Source organism: Apteryx mantelli, chromosome 3 (assembly GCF_036417845.1).
Source record: "Apteryx mantelli isolate bAptMan1 chromosome 3, bAptMan1.hap1, whole genome shotgun sequence".
Classification (NCBI taxonomy): Eukaryota; Metazoa; Chordata; class Aves; order Apterygiformes; family Apterygidae; genus Apteryx; species Apteryx mantelli.
Genome location: NC_089980.1, coordinates 17516285 through 17540224, shown reverse-complemented (window position 1 = coordinate 17540224; position 23940 = coordinate 17516285). Strand labels below are relative to the sequence as shown.

The 23940-nt window shown below is 45.7% G+C and overlaps 1 protein-coding gene across 3 annotated transcripts in view; it reads left to right on the top strand.

Moving 5' to 3' along the window:
- Nucleotides 1–23940, top strand: part of MEIS1 (Meis homeobox 1) — a 103809-nt gene that overhangs the window by 60355 nt on the left and 19514 nt on the right. For all 3 annotated transcript variants that reach the window (XM_067292772.1, XM_067292771.1, XM_067292773.1), the window contains exon 9: nucleotides 21100–21176. In XM_067292772.1, the coding sequence (XP_067148873.1) occupies nucleotides 21100–21176 (77 nt within the window). The remainder of the gene's footprint in view (nucleotides 1–21099; nucleotides 21177–23940) is intronic.

The following is a 23940-nucleotide window of genomic DNA, read 5'->3' as shown; positions in this document are numbered from 1 at the left end:
GGGTGCTTTAGTCAGTTGATTCTAGGAAACCAGATTCCTCATTTTAGCTATTCTCATGCTCAAAAGTTTGGTGTAGTCATAACAGCTGTTTTTACAGATCTGTGATTCAGTCTCACTTCTAATGAAGACAAGAATTGTGTAGCTTTAACCTTTGCCGTACAAAGCATCTTATCCTGACCTCCTCATAGGTCTCAGGAATAACAACGATCCGGGGAAGTATTTTGATTGAAATCAGAAGCAGGATTAGATTTTTGAGAGAGAGTCTGTTCCCACAGGACTATCATAGCTTTTGCCAGTTTCCCCCAATTTCCACCTTGGAGGCACTGTTGTACCCGTGCGGAAGCCACTGGCACGTTAAAGAATTTGAATTATTTGGAAGCTGCTGAAACACGTTAGTATCTATACACACAAGACAAATTTAACATCTGAGCAGCAGCGAGGGAATACTGAAAAGTTGAAACATGATAAACATTAATTCAGATGTTAAATTACACTTGTTCTGGTTGTACTAGAATTCCTTTTTTTTGCATAACTATTCTCAGAAATGATTTTACTAGCCAGGCCATTTGCAGTAATAAGAATTTTTAAGTCAACAGTAGATACTGCTTTCTTCTCCACCCACTCTTTTCTTTTTAAATTTGCAGCTGTGATAGTTTGCATGTGCACCTTTGTTTTTGAAATTAGCCTCCTCCAGTCGAGGAATGGAAATGTGTTGTGTGACTTACTGTGTTTCTTCAGTCAAAGCAGATACCCGAAATTCAAGTGTCGTATTTTGAGGGGGGGGAAAGGGGAGGGAAAATCTGACCACCAATTTGTAAATCTGGAAGCATCCACAGAAATATTTTGGCAAATGATTTGAAATACTAAATGCAGCAAAGGAAACAGCAGTATGTTGGTAGGCAGTTTGTGAGCAGGAAATGAGGAGAAATTCATGGGCTCAGTTATTCATTATTAGTTGTTTGTTTAGCTTGTCCTCTGACACAGTTGCTACAAAAGAGTCTATGCTGATTCTCAGATATGCTTATGTATATAAGTGCCAGAGTTAATTTTTTATTGGTAATCTCCTAACTCTTTAAGGAGTTTCCCAGAGCACTGGTGTAAGCTAGTGAGTGACTTAATCAGATCAGGTGAAGTGCCAAAATGTGCGGCACCAAACCAGTTAGGCACATATCTGATGAGATGTGTTAACCCGCAGTGTACGATAAGCTTCCTTGCAAATAGAGTCAGATTTGGAAGTGATACGTAAAGTTGTGTAAGACAGATTCCCTTCTTCTGGCATAGGATATCCTAGCTCCATTTGCATGAACTTAACCTGCGTCTAAGTGAACTGAAACAGTGATATTGTGGTGAATACAGCAGTGGGTAAGGTCGCCTGTTTGCGGTTCCAAGGCAGGCAGTGAGAAGTGAGTAAATTGGCTTTCTAGCCATTTCAGAAGTTTTGGTTCCCTTTTCCTCCATTTGCCTTCATCTACATAATGGAATCTGCTCTGCTATAGTTTACCCATTTTCCCTTTGCATATGGTCAGCAAGCCCTATTCCTATATTATGTTTGCTGTATACCCATAAACAATTCCTGCAGAAAACTTTTCTCGTGGAAAGAAATTTTTTTTTGTTGACGAAAAAGATTTTTCATGCACAATGATATCCTTTCCCCCAAAATGTTCAGCTGAAAATCAGTTTTTCTGTATGTGAACAACCATATTGATCAGATTCACCTTGACACTTCCAGTTCCTCACCCTGTAACTTAAGAGCAGTGCTAAATATATGTGTAGAGAGAGGGTAAGTAGGCAGAAGAGAATTTGAATTAATATGTAGTTATCTAATTTACCTCCCCTTTTGCATCATTTCCTGATTTAGACCCATGATACGTTGCAGCTTACTCGTTTCACTTCAGTGGTGGGCCATCATTTTAATAAGGCAAGTTCTATGAGACTTGCCATTAGATCTTCTGTTTTATGAACCAGAAACTTCTGCCCAGAAAGTACTTTGCAGACTTTGGATGTAGTGTGGGTAGTCCTTTCTTGGCTAGTGGCTGACCCATTCTAATTCAACCTGTACAGTACAAAATATTTTGGAAATGTGGGTTTTTTTGAGGGGGGAGCAAAATGTGTTCCCTCTGTGATACCCTGCATCAGTGATGCAAAAAGCGAGATAGCCTAATAAAAATAGGCATATGATGAACAGACCCTTATGGGAAGTTGTACATCTCAAGGAGTTTCTTTAAATTGAGAGGGGAAAGGTGGGGGGATGACTCTGTGCCTTGGGTGGCTTGCACCATTCATTCTCCAAAGTCAGCTTTGAAGTGAAGCTGTTCTTCCTAGACCACCTTTATTAATGTCAGCCAGAGATTTGGGGGGCCCTGGGTGCTATTTTTGGGAAGGTGAATGGACTGCGGTATGAGACAGATCTGGCTAATGGATGGGTCCAGTGGCAGAGCTCCAGCTCTTGCTTGCCGTGAACTTTGCGCTGATGGAGGAGGTGTGCCGCGCTCGCGTGGGAATGGGAGCGGGGATAAACCTTTGATTTCGGTGTCAGGCCCTGCACCTGACATCCAAATGTCTTCCTCTGGTGTTTGCAGGCAAACTTGCTCTCTGCTGCATGGCAGCCTTCCAGAGAGGCATGTCTCTAATTTGTCCTGCCAAAACATGGAGAGCTAACCGCGCGGGCTGCCGTTGTTCCCCAAGCTGGGATCCAATGGCAGGTTCATCAGCGCAGCAGGTTGTAAGCCCTGGAGGGCTGTTAACCACAGTTTGGGGCAGAATAATTTTGAAGCTGGTAATAACTGGAATCTTTGGATTCTTATGAATAAAATGTAATTTTAGTAATGTTTTCATAAACAGTAGTAATGGTGGCATTTTAGTAAACAGTGGCATTAGTTGCATCAAAATTGCACCACATTGGCTTTTAAATTACTCCACCTGTCTGTATGAATAGGATTTTCAATGTGGCAGCACACAGACAGCTGCTGCTAATGTTTTCTTCTCCCTGTGCAGATAATGCTGGCAAATCTACATGCATAAAGGCCTGGTTTGTGATGTAAAACGGTACCTGACCTGCTGGCTCTGGCGCTACAAAAGGAACAGCTTTAATTACTAATGGCCGTGTTTTAGTTTTGTACTTGTTGATGTAAAAATGTCATCTTAGAGGAGCGTAACCCCTGGTTCACTTCCACTGGCAATGTTACGCCGCCTGCGGTTATTTTCCAAATAATTTGTGTTCCTCCGCGGTCGAGGAGCATCCTGCCTTGTTAGCTCTCGGCTAATTAGCAGGGTCTGGGCCTTGGAGGTGCCAGTGCCCTCGCGTCCCACCGGTTCCCCGGCACCTCGGAGGGCCGTACCCTCGGTGAGATAGCGCCCGCGTGCACCTAATTACACTGAGGTGTGACCCATCCAGTGACTCGATCCGTCTGTAGGGCCGTGTCCCCCTTATATTAGCCCGGTGTGGTGTGGCGGTGCTGCCAGTTTGCTGGCCAAATTCTGGTCCCTGGGAAGCCCCGGACGCTGGAGGGCTCGGGTGGAGGTGAACTCGGGGAGTGCTTTGCCCTGACGGTGCTGAGCAGCCAGTCCGCTCTTACATGTGCCAGATGTTTAAACTTTAATTGCCGCACCGAATTACAGCGAGGGGACTTGCAGGATCCTGGTCTCTCTGGGTTATTAGCTAAGCCGCGCGGTATCGTCTAATAAGGCACGTGCGCTGCCTCGTGCGGCTGCGCGTTGTCGATATTGGTCGGGAGTACGTGTTTGCAGGGCTGCCCAGGCCGGTCTTCGCGCGTGCGCGCCTGATTTGCAGAAGCGCGGCTTGCTCGCTCCCGAAAATGCACCAGGGCTTTAAAAGGGTTAAAGGCTATAATGGTGCCATTAAAAATACAGCTTGCCAATGAGCTATTTTGTGCGAATGGTATAAATATAAGATACACTTGTCTGGCTCATTTGCAAGCATTCTTTTTGACTTCTTTCACACAACTGGTGTTTTTGTGTTTAATTTAACAAGAAATGAGTAGTAAATGAAAGCTGCTGCCTGAAATCCCACTGTGAGCGTGTTTTGCACTTGGCTCCCCAGTGAAAAGGCAATTTGTGAAATTATGTGATAGAGTAATTAGATGAAGCCCGGGCTTCTGATTGTTGCCATGCTTATGTGGTAAAGGTTTGCTGGGGGAAAAAACGGATTATTACCCTGGCAAGTTGGCTCAAAGCTTCTTCATTTATTTGTAAACAGAATATTTAGTGACCGCATAGGAAGTAGCTGTAATCACCAGCTCGTAAAGAAACCACAGCAGAGCTTTTGGATTTTTACTGAGTGCTCATGTAAAATTTAAGCTGGGAGGCAGAATCCCTGTTAATGTAATTAGGATCTAATTTACCACCCTTTGCACACAGATGTAATAATGTCTAGATATTTATTCTATCTTTAAGCACATTACATATACCTCAGTGCAGCAGTTACTGAACAGAAACAGGTGTGAGCACTTTCCGGATTCATTTTTACACTGTAAACACACAGCGATTTAAGGGGAAATATTTACCAAAAAATGAGGGGAAAGAATGTCTGCAAATGAGGCAGTAATGGACAGTTGCCCTTTATGTACTGATGGATTTCTCAATGGTTAAGTAAATTAAAGCAAATGCTAGAAAAATCAATAGGCTTGCAGAGTCTTGGTTGTGCCTCATAGACTTCAGGACAGAATGACAGATGTGGTGCATATGACCCATTTAAGTATTAATGCTTGGGAAATTGCCTCTGCGTGCAAGGTTATAGGCCTAGAAATATTGTTATATTAAATTACAGACAATAATATTTTTAAGTATATATGGAATTTATATGTTTCAGTTTAGTTGTTCTTATGTGTTACATTTGTGCTGGAAGATTAGTTGTGTAGCTGTTTCTCTGGAACAGTAAATCAGTTTTAAAAATGTTCAAGCAGCGAATTGTCTTTCCGATGCTGTTGGGGAATGCCAAGTGTATTGCACGCTACAGGGATGTGGCAAATGTATTAAATATATGGCCACGTAGCGAGTGTGTTAACTAGCAAATGTAGCATATAAGTGAGTCTAAATTAAATGTCATTAAAGGATGGCTTTCCAAATGTTGAAAGGGTCTGTGCAATACATCGAATAGCTGTTAAATTGGGTTATTCTGTATGACTAAACACAGAATAAAATATGAAACCTGTGGTCAAGATGAGCTAAGTGAGGTAACCACCAAGTCAAATCTTTCTCACCCTTCTCTGCAAGCCCCACTCTTGGAAGTGGTGAGTTTGCAGAGGCGGGATGAGTAAAAATGGACCCTGCGCAGAAATTATCCCAAAATAGAGACGTTGTGATTAATCCAACTAGACAGAATAGCTCTAGATGAGATAATATTTGCCATCTATGGTTTTTGTCATTTCTTGGAGTACTTCTAGGAAGACAGCAGGGAAGTAAAGCGAGGTAGTTGTCTCTTTGTGTCATCCCTGGAAGGAGCAATGTGCAAACGCGTTGGGCCCCCGATTTCCGTGCCGGCACGAAGGCAGAGCAGCGTGTTTACTGCGTTTGCTTTCGGTGACGGCCTTGCGCACCTTGCCGGTTAGCCTGAGCTCACCCCGGACGGCTGCTTCTGCGCGGGGAGCAGCGGGTGCGTTTTAGATACGAGAGCGACGCTTAATATCGAAGAGAGCTTCAGGCTTTCCCAAGAGCATCCTCCTTCCTTGGCGCAGCTCTGCTGTGGAAGGAGCAGGCAGTCGGGTGCCTTTCAGATGTTAATTTGCAGGGCGAATTCCCGCTCGGTTTTACCGCTGCCTGTGTGAGAGGCGTCTTTTCCTTTCCCCCCTTTTTGTTTTTTTGTTCCTCGACTATCTCTAGCGACTTAAATTTTGGGGGCGCGCTCTCCCTTCCTGCTCCCCCCCCCCGCCGCGGCGCTCAGCTCGCCCTTCCGCGAAGACGCGCGCGAGGAGGAGACAAAGGCTCCCCGCGGGGCCGAGCGCGGCGCGCTGCCCGGGGCCGCCACGCTGCCGCTTCGGGGCCCGCCGCGGGCACGGACGAGGCAGGGCGGCCGGCAGGGCCGGCGGGCCGGGGCCGCGGGTGGCGGTGGTGGCGGCGGCGCTGAGTGACGACAGCCCCCCCGTGTCGTTTGTCCTCCCGCATCCCGCTCCATTGCTATGGCGACGAGCGGCGGTGGCGGAAAGTGGCCGGTGATGCTCCGGCCGCGGCGCCTGCACGGCAAGTCGGGCTCAGCGCTTGCTTGAAACAGCCGCCCGCGGCTGCTCGCCTCCTTCATCCTCGGTCTCCGCCGCGCGGGCTGCGCGCTCCCCCATCGCCCGGGGCGAGCTGGGCACGCCGGGCCGCTGGCGCCTTGCCAGGGATCCCGCTCCCCTTCCCCGCGGCGGAGCTAGAGGCGCCCGGGATTGCCGTAAAAATACGCTGACGTAAAACCCCCGCTTGGAACAGGGGATTGAGCATTTCCGTGCACATCTTTGTTATAAAAGTCATGGGACATTTGAGAGCGAGATTAGAAAAAGATACATTGGCTTTATGGCAATCGCTGTGCGGCAGGCGTCTTTAAGGCCTTGCATTTTAAGTCTGCAAAATCACGTTGAGCTCGGCGGCAAATGGCAGCTCGGAAAGAAACGGCGGTGGCAGAAACGTGCTTCTGCACTTCCAAATGTAAAAGTTTGCTTTTAAGAAACTTCTGGTATTACACTTATTTCCTTTGAACAGATTGATTTTTTTCTTTTTCTCTCTCTCTCTCTCTCTCTCTCTCCCCCTATGATGTTAAAGTACATTTGGCAGTAATCAGTTTATCCTTATTGGAAGCCGTGGTAAAAGACATAGTTGCTGAGTCAATTCACTCAGTTTACTTCCCCTGTCGAGCCCAACTGGGTCCCGGTCCCCACCCCTTCCAGTGAAAATACCATCAGTTAGAGGGCTGGCAGGAGCCTGGGGCTCGCTGCAAGTTGCTCCTTGGGGTTGTCCGTCCTGGACCAAAAAAGCTGGCACTCAGCGACATTCATCGCTTCCACCTACATGAAAGGACCGAGTGAACGGTGGGGTGAATTATCAGAGGAAAAAGGGGGAAAATTAATACGTTGGAGACAACTTCGGGCAGGAGAGAGAGAGTCATCGACTGATTTGCTGCGTGCAAGCTTCGCGCTGTGGTTTAATACCGCCCCTGAACCCCGAGGCTCAGTTCTCCTGCGGCTTTTCGCTGCTCTTCCTCGTGGCCTGACCTGCAGCGCTTCTACGCCGTGGCCGCTGCCCTGGAGGAGGGGGCTCGGCGCTCGGCTCCAGCGGGGCGCTCTCACGGCCGCGCGGACCCGTGCCTGCCCGCCGGGGGCCGTGCCCCGCGCGGTGACGTGAAGCGCATCACCTTTCGTAGCTCCTGCGTGGGGAACTGCATTTAAAACACTGCTCAGGCTTTGCCTCAGCGTGATGCCCTAATACATGTACTTACTCCAAGCACACTGAACTCCCGCTGGGAGAAAATAGTCCGAAGCAGAATCTTCATTCTTAAATCGCAAACCTTTTCCTCCAAAGCCTCTCGAAATGCAGAAGTGCCGGATAAAACGTTCTTCATTGCAGTCGCCTTCCCTCCCAACCGAACAAAGCAAACCAAAGCCCTGCCGGCCCAACAAACCCCGGCAATGAACACTAAAACTTTTGTCCGATTTAAATTTTTGCAACTGTTTATCTAGGAAAAAAAAACCAAAAGCCAAGAATGCCCGTGCCTCATTCTGCCCCCAAGTACAATGCAGCCTTGATAAGGCAGGCGAAATTCCTGTGGCCGTACACCTGGGCTCCTTTTACGCCCGCCGCTGCGGTTAGATGGTTGTCTAAATAAACAGAGATTAGGGGGAAGGCTTTATCGCCAAGCTGGCACTGGTTATCACCCAGCTTCCTCCCACTCCCTCCCTCCGATTGTGCCTTGTATGAGAAGACTTAGCAAGCATAACTTAGAGCTGATAACCTTTGAGTGTTAGTTCAAGGAAGCTGTGCCACAGTAACAGAAGTCAGGCAAACTGCCTCGCAGCCTCTCCGAGTCAGACGTGGTTTGCCTGTGCCACTGGTTTAGGAGGAGAAATCCTTGCTGAGCTCTTCTGCTGCAGGAGCCAGGTTTGAATCTGGCCTCCGCTGACGCGATCGATAATTTTAGTATTTGAACGGTGGTAAAAGATGCCAGGTGGAATGAACTCGTGTCTGTTCCTCAGATCATCTCTCTGCTGGGGGCCTTATTTTTAACTTTCTTTAACAAAGGGGGGCTGTAATGTTTCACTTGGACAAATTGCTTTAGCCCTGCAGTTTGGGCCTGAATTGATCTTGACGCAGCACTAGAAGAAGCTGCTGTTGACATTTTGGCTTGATGGTAAATGATATATTCCTCAGCATGGGCAATAAAAAGAGGCTGCCCGGAAATGGGCAGCTTATGGTCCTCCATAAAAGCAAGCAAGCAAACTCCTCGTGGTTCTGCACGGGCGTGAAATCAAAATACTGTCTTTTCCAAGGATGCTTTAGCGAGCTTCGAGGAACGAGTGACGTGCAACATGCTAAAAAGAGAATTAAGGTCCACGGGGTCCTTGGAACATGCATTTCGGGGAAAAAAAGGGGAAGAAAAGGAGGGGGAAGGCATCCATTCAGTACCGCAAGGCAATGTCAGCACGATGTTGGGAAACCAACTCACAGCTCCTGGGTTATTACGGGCATTTCTGCCCTTGTCGCTCGCATTACCACAGTGCCCCGCGCGCAGTTACACAAGGCATAAAGGCGAGGGTTGTTTCTAGGACAGATAATTGAACATTAATACTCGTTGACATTGTCGTAGGGATGATATGTCAACCTGACAGGGCCTATGTGCTTGCATCTGCTGATCGGCTGCCGACGCCGGGGAGGTTTGGCAGCTCCGACCTGGGGCCTCGCCGCCGTGCAGCCCGGGATGCTGCAGCCACTAATCCCGAGCTGCTGACTTGGGCCCGGACGCCCTCCCGGGAACTGGCGCTGCCAGTGGGCCGTTGCAGAATTGCATGGATGCCTGGATGTGCACACGCACCTCTGTGTGCATATAAAAAAATAAATGTGTAGATATATGTGTGTGTATATATATATATATATGTATATATATATAAATGCAGTATATCAGCTGAAGAGCATCCTTAATGCTGCATATGCATGAGCTCTGAAATGCTCGCAGCCTATCAAAATAAAGACGTAGTAGAGGAAAAAAGTGGAATAGATGAAAAGTTCCTCAGAGTGGTAGAGAGTGCGATCAAGTTTGATGAGGTGTTTCTGATTAGCCCTGTCTTAGGAATTAACTGACATAAAGATGGTAGCAGAATTAGCTTTTTTTATTTTTAGTATCTCTCTCTTTTTTTTTTTTTTCCTTCTGGATGTCAACGAACCCTTCAAGGCAGCTTGCTATAGATAAAGTAATCATATTGTGATCACGCTCCTGTCCCCTCCCAGCCCAAATCCCACAAACAGTGCCTTTCAATATGATTTTATAATAAGTCTTCAGAGAGCTAATGCCTTTGTCACAGTATTTCTACAGCCACACTTTGCTGAAAAAGTCACTGTTCAGAGAAACAAGAAGCAGACAGAAAACAATTACAGGGGCCTCTGACACCAGAGCCAGTTCTACTTTCTTAAAATAGGGCTAAATATCATGTTTGTAATGTCTCACGTATAGTTGGGCTCTGCATAAAATGCTATAAAATAGGGCCCTTGAGAACATCCGTTATCACATTTTGGTTAACATCACAGATTTTAAAAATCCCAGTTGCACTGAAGCCATGAAATAAAGCTTTCATCTGTAAAGATCTAGTTTCTCTTTGTTATTAAAATAAATGAAGCCATTAAACAAAATATATGCATATAATAGTCAAGTTCATCATTTTGTATCATCAAAATGATAAATTTTACATTTTTTTTAATTGGAGCAGTCATCTTGGAAAGGTTTGTGTATAGAACAAGATCAAATGTGCCTGGTCTCTTTCTTACTTTATGACTTGTTAGCGGTGACATTTTTTTGGTCTTTAGCTACTTTCATTTAGGTCTTTGTAAATGAAAAGTGGAGTTGTGCTCAGAAAGGAGGGGAAAGCATGTAGGGGGCTTTTGAGCTTAGTATTGAAAAAAAATTAATTGATTATGTGCTATTATCTTCATGAATTATTAATGGCCATCGCATCATAACCATGCTGAAAGCAATGTGACATCTGAATGCTTTTGCTTCCTGATATGTTGGTTGTCTCTTTTGAGAGAGTATTTGTGCAGGCATCTTCCGTGTGGGGGGTGTTCGGACTGTGCCAGAGACAAGGCAGTGGATTTTCCACCTGGGGACGGGGTGGGCAGCTGCTTCTCGTAGGCCTTTTTTGAAAAGTCCCTTCCAAAAACTGCTATCTTGGTGTCTTCCATCCATCAGGCTGCAGGAGATACCTGCTGACGGTCTCACCTTGCAAAGATGAGGCTAATATCCCTTACGTACTCCAGGCAAGATGGTGCCTGGAGGTTTCCATACCCACATCCGATGCCGCGCGGGGCCCTTTCTCCCCCCTCATTCAACGGGGGCTGCTCCTGCATGACTTCATACCAAAGCCTCCTTGCAGGCAATGGGGCTGGTGCTGTTGCAGCCAAGCGGAGGGTTCGCCTGCTCCCCAGGCCGGTGAGTTCCCTGCACCTAATCACCATGTCTACAGTTGTGCAGACACGGTTGCAGTCACAGGGCTTTTCCCCACGAATCGGCCACCCGGAGCCCTGGGAAATACCTGGCACCGTGAATATTCCTGCTGAGATGCAAGGTCCATCCCACTGACCCTCAGCGTGGGAGGACTGAGTTTGCCCCCTAAAGGGTTGTTCAAAGCTATGTGAAATCGGTGGAGAGTGAGCTGCAGTGAGGCTGGAGAAGAAAAGGTTGTTTTTTATGGGAGAGCCCTCCCAAGCCGAGCACGTTGCCAAAAGAGAAGAGACAGATCCTAGAGACCATCTGTGTCTTTTTAATGAAGTATTTCTAAAGCTAGTACTCAGTGTATAGTGAACTTGTGGACAAATGCATGTTAATTTAGGGTTAAATCCAGAGATTTGGGGGCGAATCAGGGTCTGGTTTTCCCATCTCTCCAGAGATCTAAATCTTACTTTTTTGGTGCATGTCCTTGTGCATATAAATATCATCCTAGAAAATCACATTTATCTTATTCTTACATTCAGTAGCATTAGCAGCCAGGTTTCTTTGTTAAGTGGGATAAATAATTAATTGGAGCAGTTGCTTTCTTTTCCAGAGTTCTTAATTCAGCTCTCTGAGTTAAATTTTAGCCCAGGCTGGCCAGAGCCTCTGACATTTTTGCACAGTTCTGCACCCTGAAGCCAGTCAAAGAGATTTCACACCGCAAATTTGTGTAGAGAAATGCATTCTCTAGCCAGAAAGCAGAATTGCTTAGTCAAGTTTACAGAGTTTAAACTTGCCTGTATTATTCATATATGCAATATGACTGAACTTGGGCCATTTTAACAGAAGGAAGCTCGTTAGAGCCGAGGTCCAAAGAACATAATTCAGGAGGGAGTCTAGTGTTCAAGGTAAAAATAATGGAGAACGCTCTTACCAGGGATGTAAACGCTGGGATGCAGCTGCGTAAAAAGAGAGCACCGGAAATAGCTGGCTCTGTGCCGCAAAGTGGGAACCGGCTCTCGGGCAGGTAAACTGCGTTTGAATTGCCGCCTTGGGTCTACGTGCGTTCCTCCCTGGCAGATGTTGAATTGATAATGTCCGTGCAGTAAAGAACCCTGATCGCTTCTTTTGCCACCTTTGCAGCTTATGAAAATGCAAGCAGACCTTCCCATAGGAATACTGATAACAGCGATGCCTGGATAACATATAAGCCCAGTGGCTCTTTGGCACTGGGATGGGGCAGCCGGAGGAGCGTTGTGGCGGGGAATTTACAGGCTTTTTAAGAAAAAACTTGCCTAATGCTTTTATATTCTCGTTTAAAAGCTGACGTTTGGTAACAGCAGCACGTTCAGGCATGCATGTGGTTTTTCTCTTCCTCGTTCTGGATCCGTAGTGAGATTATTATTACAGATGAAATCCCTGCTTTTTTAAAACAAGGCAATTTATTAGATGAAGAGAGCAGCCTCATCTCTTAAATTTACTTACAGTCAAGGGTTAATTGCATCAAAAGCATTGCGAAGCGTGGTTTATTTTATTTTATTTGTTTATTTTTGCTGTTCACACACACACCCAACCCTCCAAGGCAGCTGTGGCGGCAGTTAACAGGAAAGCAAGAGGACACTGATGAATTTGGGACACCCACCCACCCTGCGAGGCTTTGTGGCACGTTTCGTGCCGTTGGCAGGGCGGCTAGCTCGTCTCGGCAGACCTCGCACGTGGCCGTGGGATGCCGGGGAGAGCAGCCTGCGGTGCCAGCGCCCGGCTCCGGCACTGCGACCCATCCTGGGTTGCTCTAAGGGTTTTGTCACCGATACTCTTTTCAGGCTCTGCCAGCACAACCCTCTCCAGAGCTTGGTTTACTCGCTTGCAAAAATCACCGTTGCCGGCTGCTCTGCTGGTATCATAGCTCCCAGGGTATTTGCTGCCAAATTTGCTGCTCCCAAAGGCTCCGAGTCATCCAAAAAGGCTCCTTTTTTTTAAATAACTTCCTGCCCCTTTCTGGCTGCAGAGGCGCACTTGAAAACGCAGGCTTGAGCAGTTCCCAACTCAAAAGGCAGATAAAAAGAGTCAGAAGAGGAGTTATTTGTCGTTAAAAGTCGCACTAACAGGGGCCTCTGCCTCGCTTTGGTTTCGCTGCGCAGGGTGGAGTTGTTCTGCGTTGGTTTGGGGGGATTTCCTGGCCTTCGCAAGCGATGCAGCGGTGAGAGGAGGATTTGCATGTGTTAGGATTTTGGTGATGCTCTTAGAGGATTTCGTGAAAACGCAGTGATTCAAATGTTGCCACATACTCGTTGCTAGCAAGTACATAGCACGGATTGCACCACGCTCGCTTTACAAGTCAGCGTTTTCCTTCCAAAACTCAGAAACATCCGCAAAGGCCCAAACTTCAAAGGAAAAAACCATTCAAATCGAAGCGGTGCATTTCCTCTTTTGCAAAAGGCCTTGCCTTGCCTTTCCCTTGTCATGGCAAAAAGGCTTGATTTTTTTTTTAATTTTTTTTTTTTAAGCTAGTATAAGGGGAGAGGGAAGAAGGGGAGAGTCATTAAAACGCAGTTCTCTCAATTATGCGCCGTTATTTGTCATCTTTATGGCTTTTCTATAGTTTTCATTGCACCTTTAATAGCGCGCCTGGTCAGGAAAGGTGAGGGGGAATGCGAGCACACTTGGCTGCCGCCGCTAGCGCCTGCAAGCCGCGCGCGAATCCCTGTCCCTGCAGATTTTAATGTCCCCGCAGCCTGCTGGCAGCCTGCTTCCAGCTGTGGCAGGCACGATGCGGCGAATTGCTTTTGAATGTTCTTTACTCAAATAGGCAGTAATTACAAGCTTAAAGAGGTTTAGTGGTCCAGTAAACTACATAATCACCCCCGAATTAGCCCGGGCTCATCAGTTGCAGTCCAGCAAGCTCGCGCCTGCTGTTTGCACGCCGGCTCCGCGGCGCGGCAACCTGAGCAGCAGGTGAGACGGCGCTGCGCCGTCGCCGGGATTGCAGCGGGAGAATTAACACCGGGGCAGGCGCGCTCGCTCCGGGAAGCGGCACTTCTTCGGAGAACGGCGGTGTTTCTGCCATGTTTTGTGGTTTTTTTTTTCCGCCCTCCTGAATCTTCAAATGCATCTTTTTTTTATGAAGAACACGTTGTGGTTTCGCTTATAAGTCGAGTGGGCTTTATCCTCTTACAAGGATACGTCGTGAATGTTTAATGGTGGACAGGGCATCTGTTCAGGGACTTTCTGTGCCAACAAAGAAGCGTTTCCAAATAGCAGCATTTTTTTTTAATTTTTTTTTTTCATTTCCTTCCTTAGTATTTTGTCCAATAGGAAATATCCAAATGTTAAAAAAAAAAAAAAGGCGAGACCACTTGGTCACTGCGTGAGAAAAGGTGGGTGAGCCGGGGCCAGAAGCCTCCCAAATTGCCCGGTGGCTGCGGGCACCGGCAGCGGGTGCCATCTCCTTAGGAAACCTCCGCAGCGCACGGACGCACCCAAAACAGCCCGGGAAAACCAGCAGGAAGCCCAAAGGCACGTGCTAGGTGCAGCTCCGCGGCGTTACCCCGCTTGCCAGCGGTTGGGGAGTTGGTCCCCAGCCCGCCCGTCTGGAAAGTCATTTCAGGTAGAGAAGGGCAGTGGGAAAAGGCTGCTGGTTAAGAGATGTTTACCTGAACAGATCTGCCTTAGGCTGACTCTAAAACCAACCGAAGCACTTTCAAGGCACGATCAGTAAGTCCTGATTTCCTTTAACCTGCAAGGAAACACTGCTGCTAGGGACACGGCTTTTTTTGCCCTCCCTCATAGAAGCCTCTCACCGAGGAAAGGCTCTTGGATGTAATATTGCATTGTTTTCCGTTGCGTGCTACACCAAAGAGAATTTCGCTGATCTTTCCGATGCAATTTTTATTTTAATTACTTTGTCCTTGGCTATTTTTAGACTGCGGTACGGCAATAAAATAATCATACAGAAAAACCAGCCAGAGAATGGGGAAGTGCATCGCCCATGTCGCATTATCGCATCAGTTGTCTTCACACACGAGCAAAAAGTCACTTCTTAAGTGCATTAAGGAAAGTTAATGTGCGTGTGCCAGGAGTCCGCATGCATGTGTGTTTCTGCATGCACGCACATACAAGTACTGAAGGAATGCTTAACCTGGGAAAATCTCCACGCAATTACCCTGGTATGAAGTGGGAGTGGCTGCGTGGGCTTAAATTTAAAAGTGGTATGAGCCAGGGTAAGCTCCAAGCATTGAGGTCTATCGGAGTGTCTCAGAAAGGAAATAGCAGAAGCACCATGGCTTGGAACAGCTAAAGCCGGACTGGAAAAGGCAGCGGGTAATATATGGTATGGAAGGAATAATATTGTAGCAGCCAGGGGATGGATTAGGTCAGTTAAAAGGTTTTTCCATTTTCTGCCTGCTGTAATATCCTGTGCAGGGGAAGATCTGAACTTTTTTTCCTTAAGCACCTCGAGTGCTCACATTCAGAATAATTTGATGGGGCCACCAGAGAAGTGTTGGCAGAGCATCCCGAGCCATACCGTGTCTCTCCGTCAGCCTTGCGGAGGATATTTATGTTAGCGAATGCCAAAACTTGTTCACAGACAACTCTTGCAAGAAAATTATTTACAAAAGGGGAAATGGGAAAAAAAAAAGAGAAGCACAGAGCATTTTTTTTCCCCAGCATAACTTGTTCATTAAAAAATGCAACCATTGCCCATACCTCTTCCTCCCTTTTAAGCTCCCCACAAAAAAAATAAAAAAGCCTCTTCCACCTCCCACCCTCACCAAAGCAAAACAAAGCCAAACCCTGTTTAATCTCCTTGCCCGGTGGACACGTGTTCAGATGTTAGAAGTTGTGGGATATTTGCTCCCTGTTTTACACCCCGCGTTTTCCTCTCCGTCTGCGCGGCCTTTTGCAGAACAAGCGGTGGGCAGCGTGGCAGAGCCCACGTCGCAGGGCTTGGCTGCGGCCGTGCGGGGATGCGGCTGCCGGTAACGGCGCATATTTTTATGCATTTTTAACCTTCATGTGATTGAGCGTGCCTGTTGATTTTGCATTTGTAGCTAGCAGTTCAGGAACTCGGGCAGCACCGAGATTTATTAACAGCAGTGCCACGAAAATCCTGCTGCAGGGGTATGAAACTATTAGAATGATTTGAGGAAATATTTTTTTTCGAAAGAGGAAAAGGCTGGTTTTGTCTGTGGGGTGGCTGTGTCTTATGGCCTGCGTTTTCTTGCTACACTGAAAAAGCAACGAAGCGTTTTAAATGCCAAATCCAGCTAACACTTCGACAGCATTATCAGGCTGACTCACTGCTCTAAGCCAGGGAAAAGACTGTGCAAACTTTACAAAGGGTTTTTCTTCCTATCCTCACCGATGCATTTCTAATAAAACGACTTCCTGCTCGGTGTTTCGTGTTGCCTTCAACGTGCTAGCCGGCCCCGCGTGATAAACGGGATCGAGATTTCGGCTTCCGAGCTGCCTTTTTTTCCTTTTTTTTTTTTTTTCCTAGCAGCTCACCTCAACTTGGCAACTTTTTATAGCCTCGACTGAATATAAAGCAGGTCACAGAGCCTATCTATAAACTGATTCACGCAGCCTGAAAAATAGGCGAGCTGACTTAAATGCATGCCATTTATTGCTCAGCCTAAACGGAGCGCTGGAGAATTAAGAAAGCAGGTTGAAATCTTGTGACTTTACTGATAGCGTTCCAAGCGTTTTTGGCTACTTTGCGGATGCAGGAACCCCCCCCCGTTATTCTTTCCGAGTCCAGCATGTGTGAGGATACAGGACTCGGCTGCTATAAATTCAAGCTATGTTCTTAGACTACACCATGCACTTGCTTTTGTAATGCAAATGGCAGGCACAAAGTGTCCCTTTGATAATGTGCAGCGAGGAGACAAAAAAGCATTCAGGGAAACAGTAAAACTAATTCATAAAGCTGGAAGACAATGAGAAAGCATTATGGATATTTCCAAAAAAAAAAAAAAAGAAAGTGTCCTAGATCAACTTGGTTGTGAGCAAACGCAAACAGTTCAGATGCGAAACCTGGGGGGGCCGGGAAGGGAGGAGCAGCGACGTGCTGCACGGGCGAGGTGGCTCACCCCGGGCAAGCTGGGATACGGCAAGGACTCGGCGTAAAACTGATTGCCGGTTTGTCACCCAGGAGCTGAACCTGGCTTCGTTTGGGTTACTACGTGAGAAATCAAGCTTGGGTTGCTGTTCAGATATTAAAAAAAATAGTCCTAGGGATTTCTTGTCTTTTAATGAAAGGCATTTTGAGGTTATAAAATGGTTATTAGACAGACGGTCCTGAGGGCATAAATTTGGGGGCATAAATTTTGAGGGGGTTTGGCCGTTATCTCGGCGGCTGGCTCCGCACAGGGTGACTTTCACGTTTTCTGCAAGCGTTGCCCTGCGCTGTTGCAGTGGGCAAGGCAGGGAAGGGGGGGGATGTTACGGATACTCGCTTACCAGCGCAGATAAGATAAAGTGTATTGCTGTCCTGGCATGCAACATTTGCAGTCTGCGGTGGAAAATTTGATGAAAGGAGTACGTTTGGACAAGGGGTATCATTAAGATATAAACTTGGACACTTTCCATCTGTATTTACTGTAGGCTTTACCCACTGGCTGCAGTCGAAGGCAGTAAAAAAGCCGTATTGATTGTTTGCTAAAAAGGATCTCTGCTGTATCAAGAAAAAAAGCCTTTTATTAAGAATGCCGCTCTCTGCATACCATTCATAAAACAGTGAGGAGAGAATATGATGCAAAGTTACATTTTTCTTTCTGTCACTTTGATTTCTTTGTTACTGCTAAAATGACTGCTCTGACTCATATTTTGCATAGTTATTTTTACCTTTTCAAATGCTCCTTAACTGTTCATATTACCCTGGGCAAATCCCCCAGGGATAATTTTCATTTGCATGCAGACTTTGATGGTGTTATTAAGCAATCACTTCTGTACTAAGTCATTATTAAAAGTAATACCACAGAGCCTCAAAAACACATTAATGGTGCCAAACAATCCACATTTCAGCGCTAGATTTATGGGAAGGGAAAAGCACGAGCTCTCATACTGTTAGGTGACTGCTGCTCCATAATGCTGCAGCAGCTTTCCGGAATCGAAAGGCTCAGGCGTTACTGGGAAATATCGGAGCCGGATTCGTCGTCCTTATTTGCTGTCAGCCTTGTTCCTTCAAATGCCTGTTGCACCTACCTGCTTCCTACCTGCTTTCCTTTGGATTTGCCCTTTCCCGCCGGCTGTGGCAAGCAAGCCGGAGCGCAGTCTGCCGGTGCGCCCGAGCGGCAGCGGCGCTGGGAAGCAGGGTCGGCCTCCCCGTACGTAATCGCGGGTTTATGGCTTTCGCTGGTTCTCGAGGTGTTAATGCAGGTCGAATGGGAAACGCTCCGGCAGGACCCTGGCAGCTCCTTGCGCTGCCCCATCGCTAATTCTGATTGCGAGACCCAAAGGTAATTTTGTTTGCTCTCCTAATGCGCCGCCGCTCTCCCGGTGGTCCGGCGTGGCTTTTCTCAAATTCCCATCCCGATCAATTGTTTGCAAATAATTAAGCTTTTAAGAGATAATGGTAGGAGCTAATGTACACAACAAAGTGAAGGTCTCGAGTCGCTGTTTATTGAGCAGGGGTACGATTTGCTTTGATACGCCAAAGTGATCTGAAGGGATCGGGGTGCTTGCCAACTGGAGTCTGTGCATCGGTTTTAGACACAATTGCAAACAGACACACACAAATATATATATATATATATATAAAATATATATATATATAGTATATGCATACACCTGTGTGTGTGTGTATCGGTGTCTTCATCCCTGCCGAGCAAAAGGTTAGAAAGCGTTTGCAGGGCGCCTGTTGTCACATGCGCGGCATAAAGACGAGCAGAAAGAGTTTGGACTGAATTTCCTATTTCTTCATAAAATGGCAGTTCTCCAGGTTTTGCCCCCTTTCGCTGTGTTGCAACGTGATGTCTGCCTTTGCCGGCAGCACAGGCCTTACTAGCCCTGTGGGTGGGAATGCAACAAGGCTTTGAATGTTTTTATAGCAGCCTAGCCTGTGGCATGCTGATTCTTTGTCAAGTCATTTTTTTTTTTTTAGCCTACAAAGGAACAACTCGCACAATCCGCAGAAAGCTTATATAATAAGGATGCCCGGCGTTTAAGATATTTTAAACGCACCGAGTTGTAGTTAAAAAGCTTGCCGCATTGTGAACCTTTAGCTAAGAGGGATTAACTGCACCAAGTTATGGCTGTCATGTGATTATAGCAATTATAGATTTTCGTGAAATTGAAAGTTGATGCTGTACTAGGCTATGAAAAAAAAAATCAGATGACCTTAAGCATACCACAATGTAAAGAATTTGGGGTTTGGGACTTTTAAAGCAATTATTTTTACAGTGACTGTATTATTCCGATGGCTAATTTTATCCAGTCTTGTCTATTTGGAAAAAAGTCCAGAACAATTGAAAATTGCTTAATGGAGACAGAGTTCTCAATTCCAATAGCTAGAGGCTGTCTAGTAATTATTGCTTGCTGCATGAAATTAGACACAGTTTGTTCAATTACTTAAAATTAGATCACATGTAAGGTGGCAAAGTGAAATAAGAAAAAAGAATAATTTTGTCCTTGCTTGAAAGTAAAGTAATGAAATGGGAAGTAAGCTATAAAGATGAAAAAGTTACAAATCTTCTTTGTAGCTTTTGGAAGAGAAGCTAAATGTTATGTTTAGATAGATGGACATAAGTCAAGTACAGCTATTTGTTGTGGAGGAACATGTATATAACGTAGACTATAAAATTCACACTATATTTTTGCATGTATGAAATGCAAATTATCTGTAAAAATAGATGTAATTCCCTTCCCTGTTTCCCCCACTTTACAATTCTGAGCTCTGGGGGTTTCACGTAGAGGCAGGAAATACAGAGGGGAGTTTGGAGATAGGCAGGTTATCTATGGGCTTACTGTCACGAAATAGTATTTTTAAAAGAACAGAAGGCTCTCTGAGTTGCCGGCTGCGTGTGTGAAAATACAGTATGGTTATATATGTCACTTATGACACTCCATCACTGCCGGTTTTGGTAGTACAGCCATATCTTTCGAAGCTGAGGACCACTGCAGTGTCCTTTGAAATGGGCCCGAGAGGCAGGAGGAAGTTAATGGAGTTAGAGCAAAAAATCTGTGTTTGGTGAAGGGAGGTTATTCAGTCACGTACCATAGCCATTAGATTTCAGATTAGGCTGTTTACAAGAATATATAAAATCTGCTAAATAGTTATGATAGCAATAAGATTGCTGAATTTTACGAGGTTTTAAATTCTTACACTTTACAAGGTTTCGGGTTACATCTCTCGTAATATTATGCTGGAGAATACATCCAGGAAAGTTTCGGAAAAATGGATCTGTGTATAACGACAAATGCTTTGTGGCGAGCAGCTGCTGAACGTGTTGTTTGGCTCGGTCTAAACAACGTTATCGGATAATCTTGCCCAAATGTTCAAATAATGAAGTGCCTTGCAACAGGTCGGGTCTGAATTCAGGAGGTACTGACGCTCAAACGTCCAGCTTGGGAGTTTTCTCACTTGTGACACAGTGCCGCAACCAGCTCCGCAAAACAGGGTTTCTCCGGAGACTTGTTACGTTTGCAGCGCTGGCTCATTTTCTTTTGAGACAGTAACATTATTACAGCAAGGGAAAGGATAGAAATTATATTGCTAACGGCATTGCTAAATTCAAACTTGGATGTGGTTTTCGCAGTTGATTTATTAAGCAATTTGTATTCGTGCAGAAGTGAATTTTCTGAGAAAGCAGTCAAGTTCTCACAAGAAACTTAACTTAGGATTTAATTTTAACATTAACCTCAATTAAACCAGTATTTATTTTCTGTCCTTTAGGATTAGTGCAGCACAGCTATGTTAATGTCAGGCAAAAATGTGCTGATCATTGACCTTATATTGGCCTGTGTACAAAATCCAGGCATTTGTTTATGTTCAGGATGCTGATCTTCTTTACAAATTATTTTCGGGCATGGGCAAGATTTGTCGTCACTGTCTCAGAAAACATCGGCGCTATAGTTTTATAGAGAAGTGCTGTATGACATCCTGTATGGCTCTGTGAAATACAGAAAAAGAAAATCGCACTTTGACTCTAGTCACTCGTTCGAGACAAGCGCAAAAACTTCCAGCTAATGCAACAAATATCCTTCTCGAGTATCGAGGTACTGCCAGTATCCTAAGCAGTTATTTCTCCACTTCACTAATCTTTATAATTGGCTTGTCTTTTACTGCCGTTAATTAAATGATGTAGTAGCCCATTAATAATTATAAGAGTGACACACCTCAGCATTTTCACCTTTCAATAATAGATGTCACGCTTCTGTTTTTACTTTTTTTCTTTCTTTTTTTTTTTTTGAAATAAAAAGTAGGCAAAGGAAACATTGTTTTAAATGTGTATATTTATTTTGGTGTCTTGTAGCACCCTTACCCTTCAGAAGAGCAGAAAAAGCAGTTGGCACAAGACACAGGGCTCACTATACTTCAAGTGAACAACTGGTAAGTCATTTTTCAGTGTTTCTCTAGAGCCGCCGGCCCCCTCGGGCTCCCGCTTTGCACCTTGCGGCGCCCCGCTCCCCCCTGCAGCAGCCCGCTGCCGTGCCGGGGCCCCGGCGGGATTCGCCCTCCGGCCGCGCGCCCCGCCGGCAGCGTGCGGTGCCTTCGGAGCGCCGGGTCGCCGGCGAGGCGAGGCGAGGCGAGGCGAGCGGCCGCCGGCGCCGTGTCCGCAGCCCCTGCGCTTACGCTGGGTTTTTCCTGCTTTTCGGTGTTGTTAGGTTTGGGGGGGGGGGGGGTGGCGGGCTGACATCGCTAAACCTCTTTACCGCTTGTCCCGAAAGTGCAGTTTTTGTTTCAAGGAAATGAGAGGCCGTGCTGTATCTGCAATGGATGTGGAGTTGCTAACTCACTCTCTGAGAGATGGTGAAGGCAACCAGCAAAAACTACTCTTGATTTAAGTGTAAAAGCATGACAGCGAACCCTTAAAAAAAAGTTTGATTTATTACCCTTTGTTACTGCATCAAAATGCAGGTTTCTGCCACTCTGCCAGAACGAGTGTCATATTTGAAGTGTATTGCAATCTAATACCTTGTAAAACTAAGTGTATCTAATTAATTGTCCTAATATTTTTAGATTAGTGTTTATGATGGGAAACCTTATCCTCTTTGAAGTAATACCCAGAAAATGGCCAAGGCAAACAGCAAGCCTGCTGGGGAAAAAGGAGGGAGGAATGCCAGTTTGCAGACAAAAGTATTTTTTTCCGTTCAATAAGTGTCAGAGATTAATATTACTGAAGCTCTGATTACATGGCCTAATCCATTTTAGTGAATAAATTTGGTCTTGATGTCCATTGCACCTACATTAACAAACCCTCCTCTGTTGGAGAGACTAGGAGCCTATGGGAGAGATTTCAGATATATTAAACCCCATTACAGAAAATGTAATTTCTGTCAATATAATCCCATGTATTCTTCAATTTAGTACTTTAGAGATAACAAGCTACTTACAATATATTTGCCTTTGGAGGATTAATTTACAAAGTGCACTATCTGGGAGACGCAGGCAGGCTCACATAAGCATAGCATGTATGGGTTATCAATTTCTGTGACCCTGCAGCAGCCCTGGGAGATCAATTTTTTGAAGCCCTTTAAGACACTGAATAAAGGAAAAAACCAAATACTTAGCGCATGTGAAGTATGCTCGCAAGGTATTTACTTTAAAATGGGGAACTAAAAGACGCTAAATGTTAAAAAAAAAAAAAAAAAGAGTTACAAGTGAATGTGGAGTGTAGTATTCCAGATCAGCTGGGAAAAATGTGCGTATTTGTCTGAGATGTATTTCCTCCCACCTTTGCCTGATCGATACCCTAATTCGCGGGGTTGTCCCTGAGTTCAGCGAGAGGTGCGAGGTGTGTTTGCCAGGGAGAGACCGCGGAGGAAGGTGTGAACCGTGGGAGCGGATGAAAATAGTCAGGCCTCGCACTCGCCGCAAAAGGTGCGAACCGGGCACCTGACCACGGCGTCTCATTTGGCACGGACAAGTGTGTCAGTTTAAGATGGTCCATCAAAGAAATTTTTAGAAATAACGAACACAGGCTGCTTTGAAGTAAAGCTGGTGGGATTTCTCCCGAGTGACTTCCCAGGGTGTTTTTCAGTACCCATCTCGCCTTGGATTTGAAGAGTTTTACTTTGGCTTTGTGTCAGATGTGTTTTTATAAGTTCCTTATGTGCAAGAAAAAAAAATAAAAGTAGGTCAAAATACATTATAACTCGAGTCTTCTGGATGTAGGGCAGGCTTCCTCTGCTTGAGCTAGTTTGGTAATTCTGCTGCGGTGGTACAATTGTGTAAATGATGGAGAGAATTCCTCCTCCCCTCCCCGGCCTCGCCAAGGTTTGACGTTATAGAGCCAGTCGGCACTTCGGAAATCACAGGTATTGATGCGTGGCGGGCAGAGATGCCAACGTACAGTCGTGGAGCCCCTGCTTTTTCCAGCAGGGCGTTGAGGAGAAGGAGGCTGTGGTTGTGCAAGAGCGCGAGGGTCGTGCACGCACGGACGGAGCGAACAGCCAGCCGCGGGGTGAACAACGAGCTTCTCATCTGCTCCCAAATCCCGGGGATCCCTGCAACCGTTTCCCAACATTTTTCTGAATACATTTTCTTACAGTGTGGTATGCATGAGAACAAATTCTTTTTGCCTAAATTGTTTGCTGCAGGGAACAGCTAACATATCATTTATGGTTAGCTTTGCCTTTCTTCAGCTGGCTCGTAAGTCATTCAGCCACAACTTTCAAAAAATTTTGCCTTCCTCCTTAGATTCTTCAAAACTTGTTAACACACATGTACATTTTTGTATTAATGATGAGTCATTGTAAATCACTGTTGCAGAGATTAAATAAAATGCTGAAGGGCAGGCTGGGTGCAGATCAGTCATAAATTATTGGCAGCAACACAGCATGTGGGAATACATGAAATGTGCATGAAAAACATAAACTCATGTCTGGTAGCATGGTAGTTAGCCCAGACTGGGAATGCTGGATTTTCTGGATGGAATTATAAGTTTGCCACAGAGAAGCCAGTGAAGAGAGCATTTGTTTTCCGCAGATTGAAAGCATTTGAACAATTTTTTGTCATATTTTGGATGCCTTCACAGTATACGCTGGTTGCGTACTTCAGTTTCTCTGCCATACTGAAAAATGGTGCTTTTCACATGCATTCTGCATGGTGTCCAGGCTCCCCGGGCTGATGCACACAACTCCTATTGATGGTG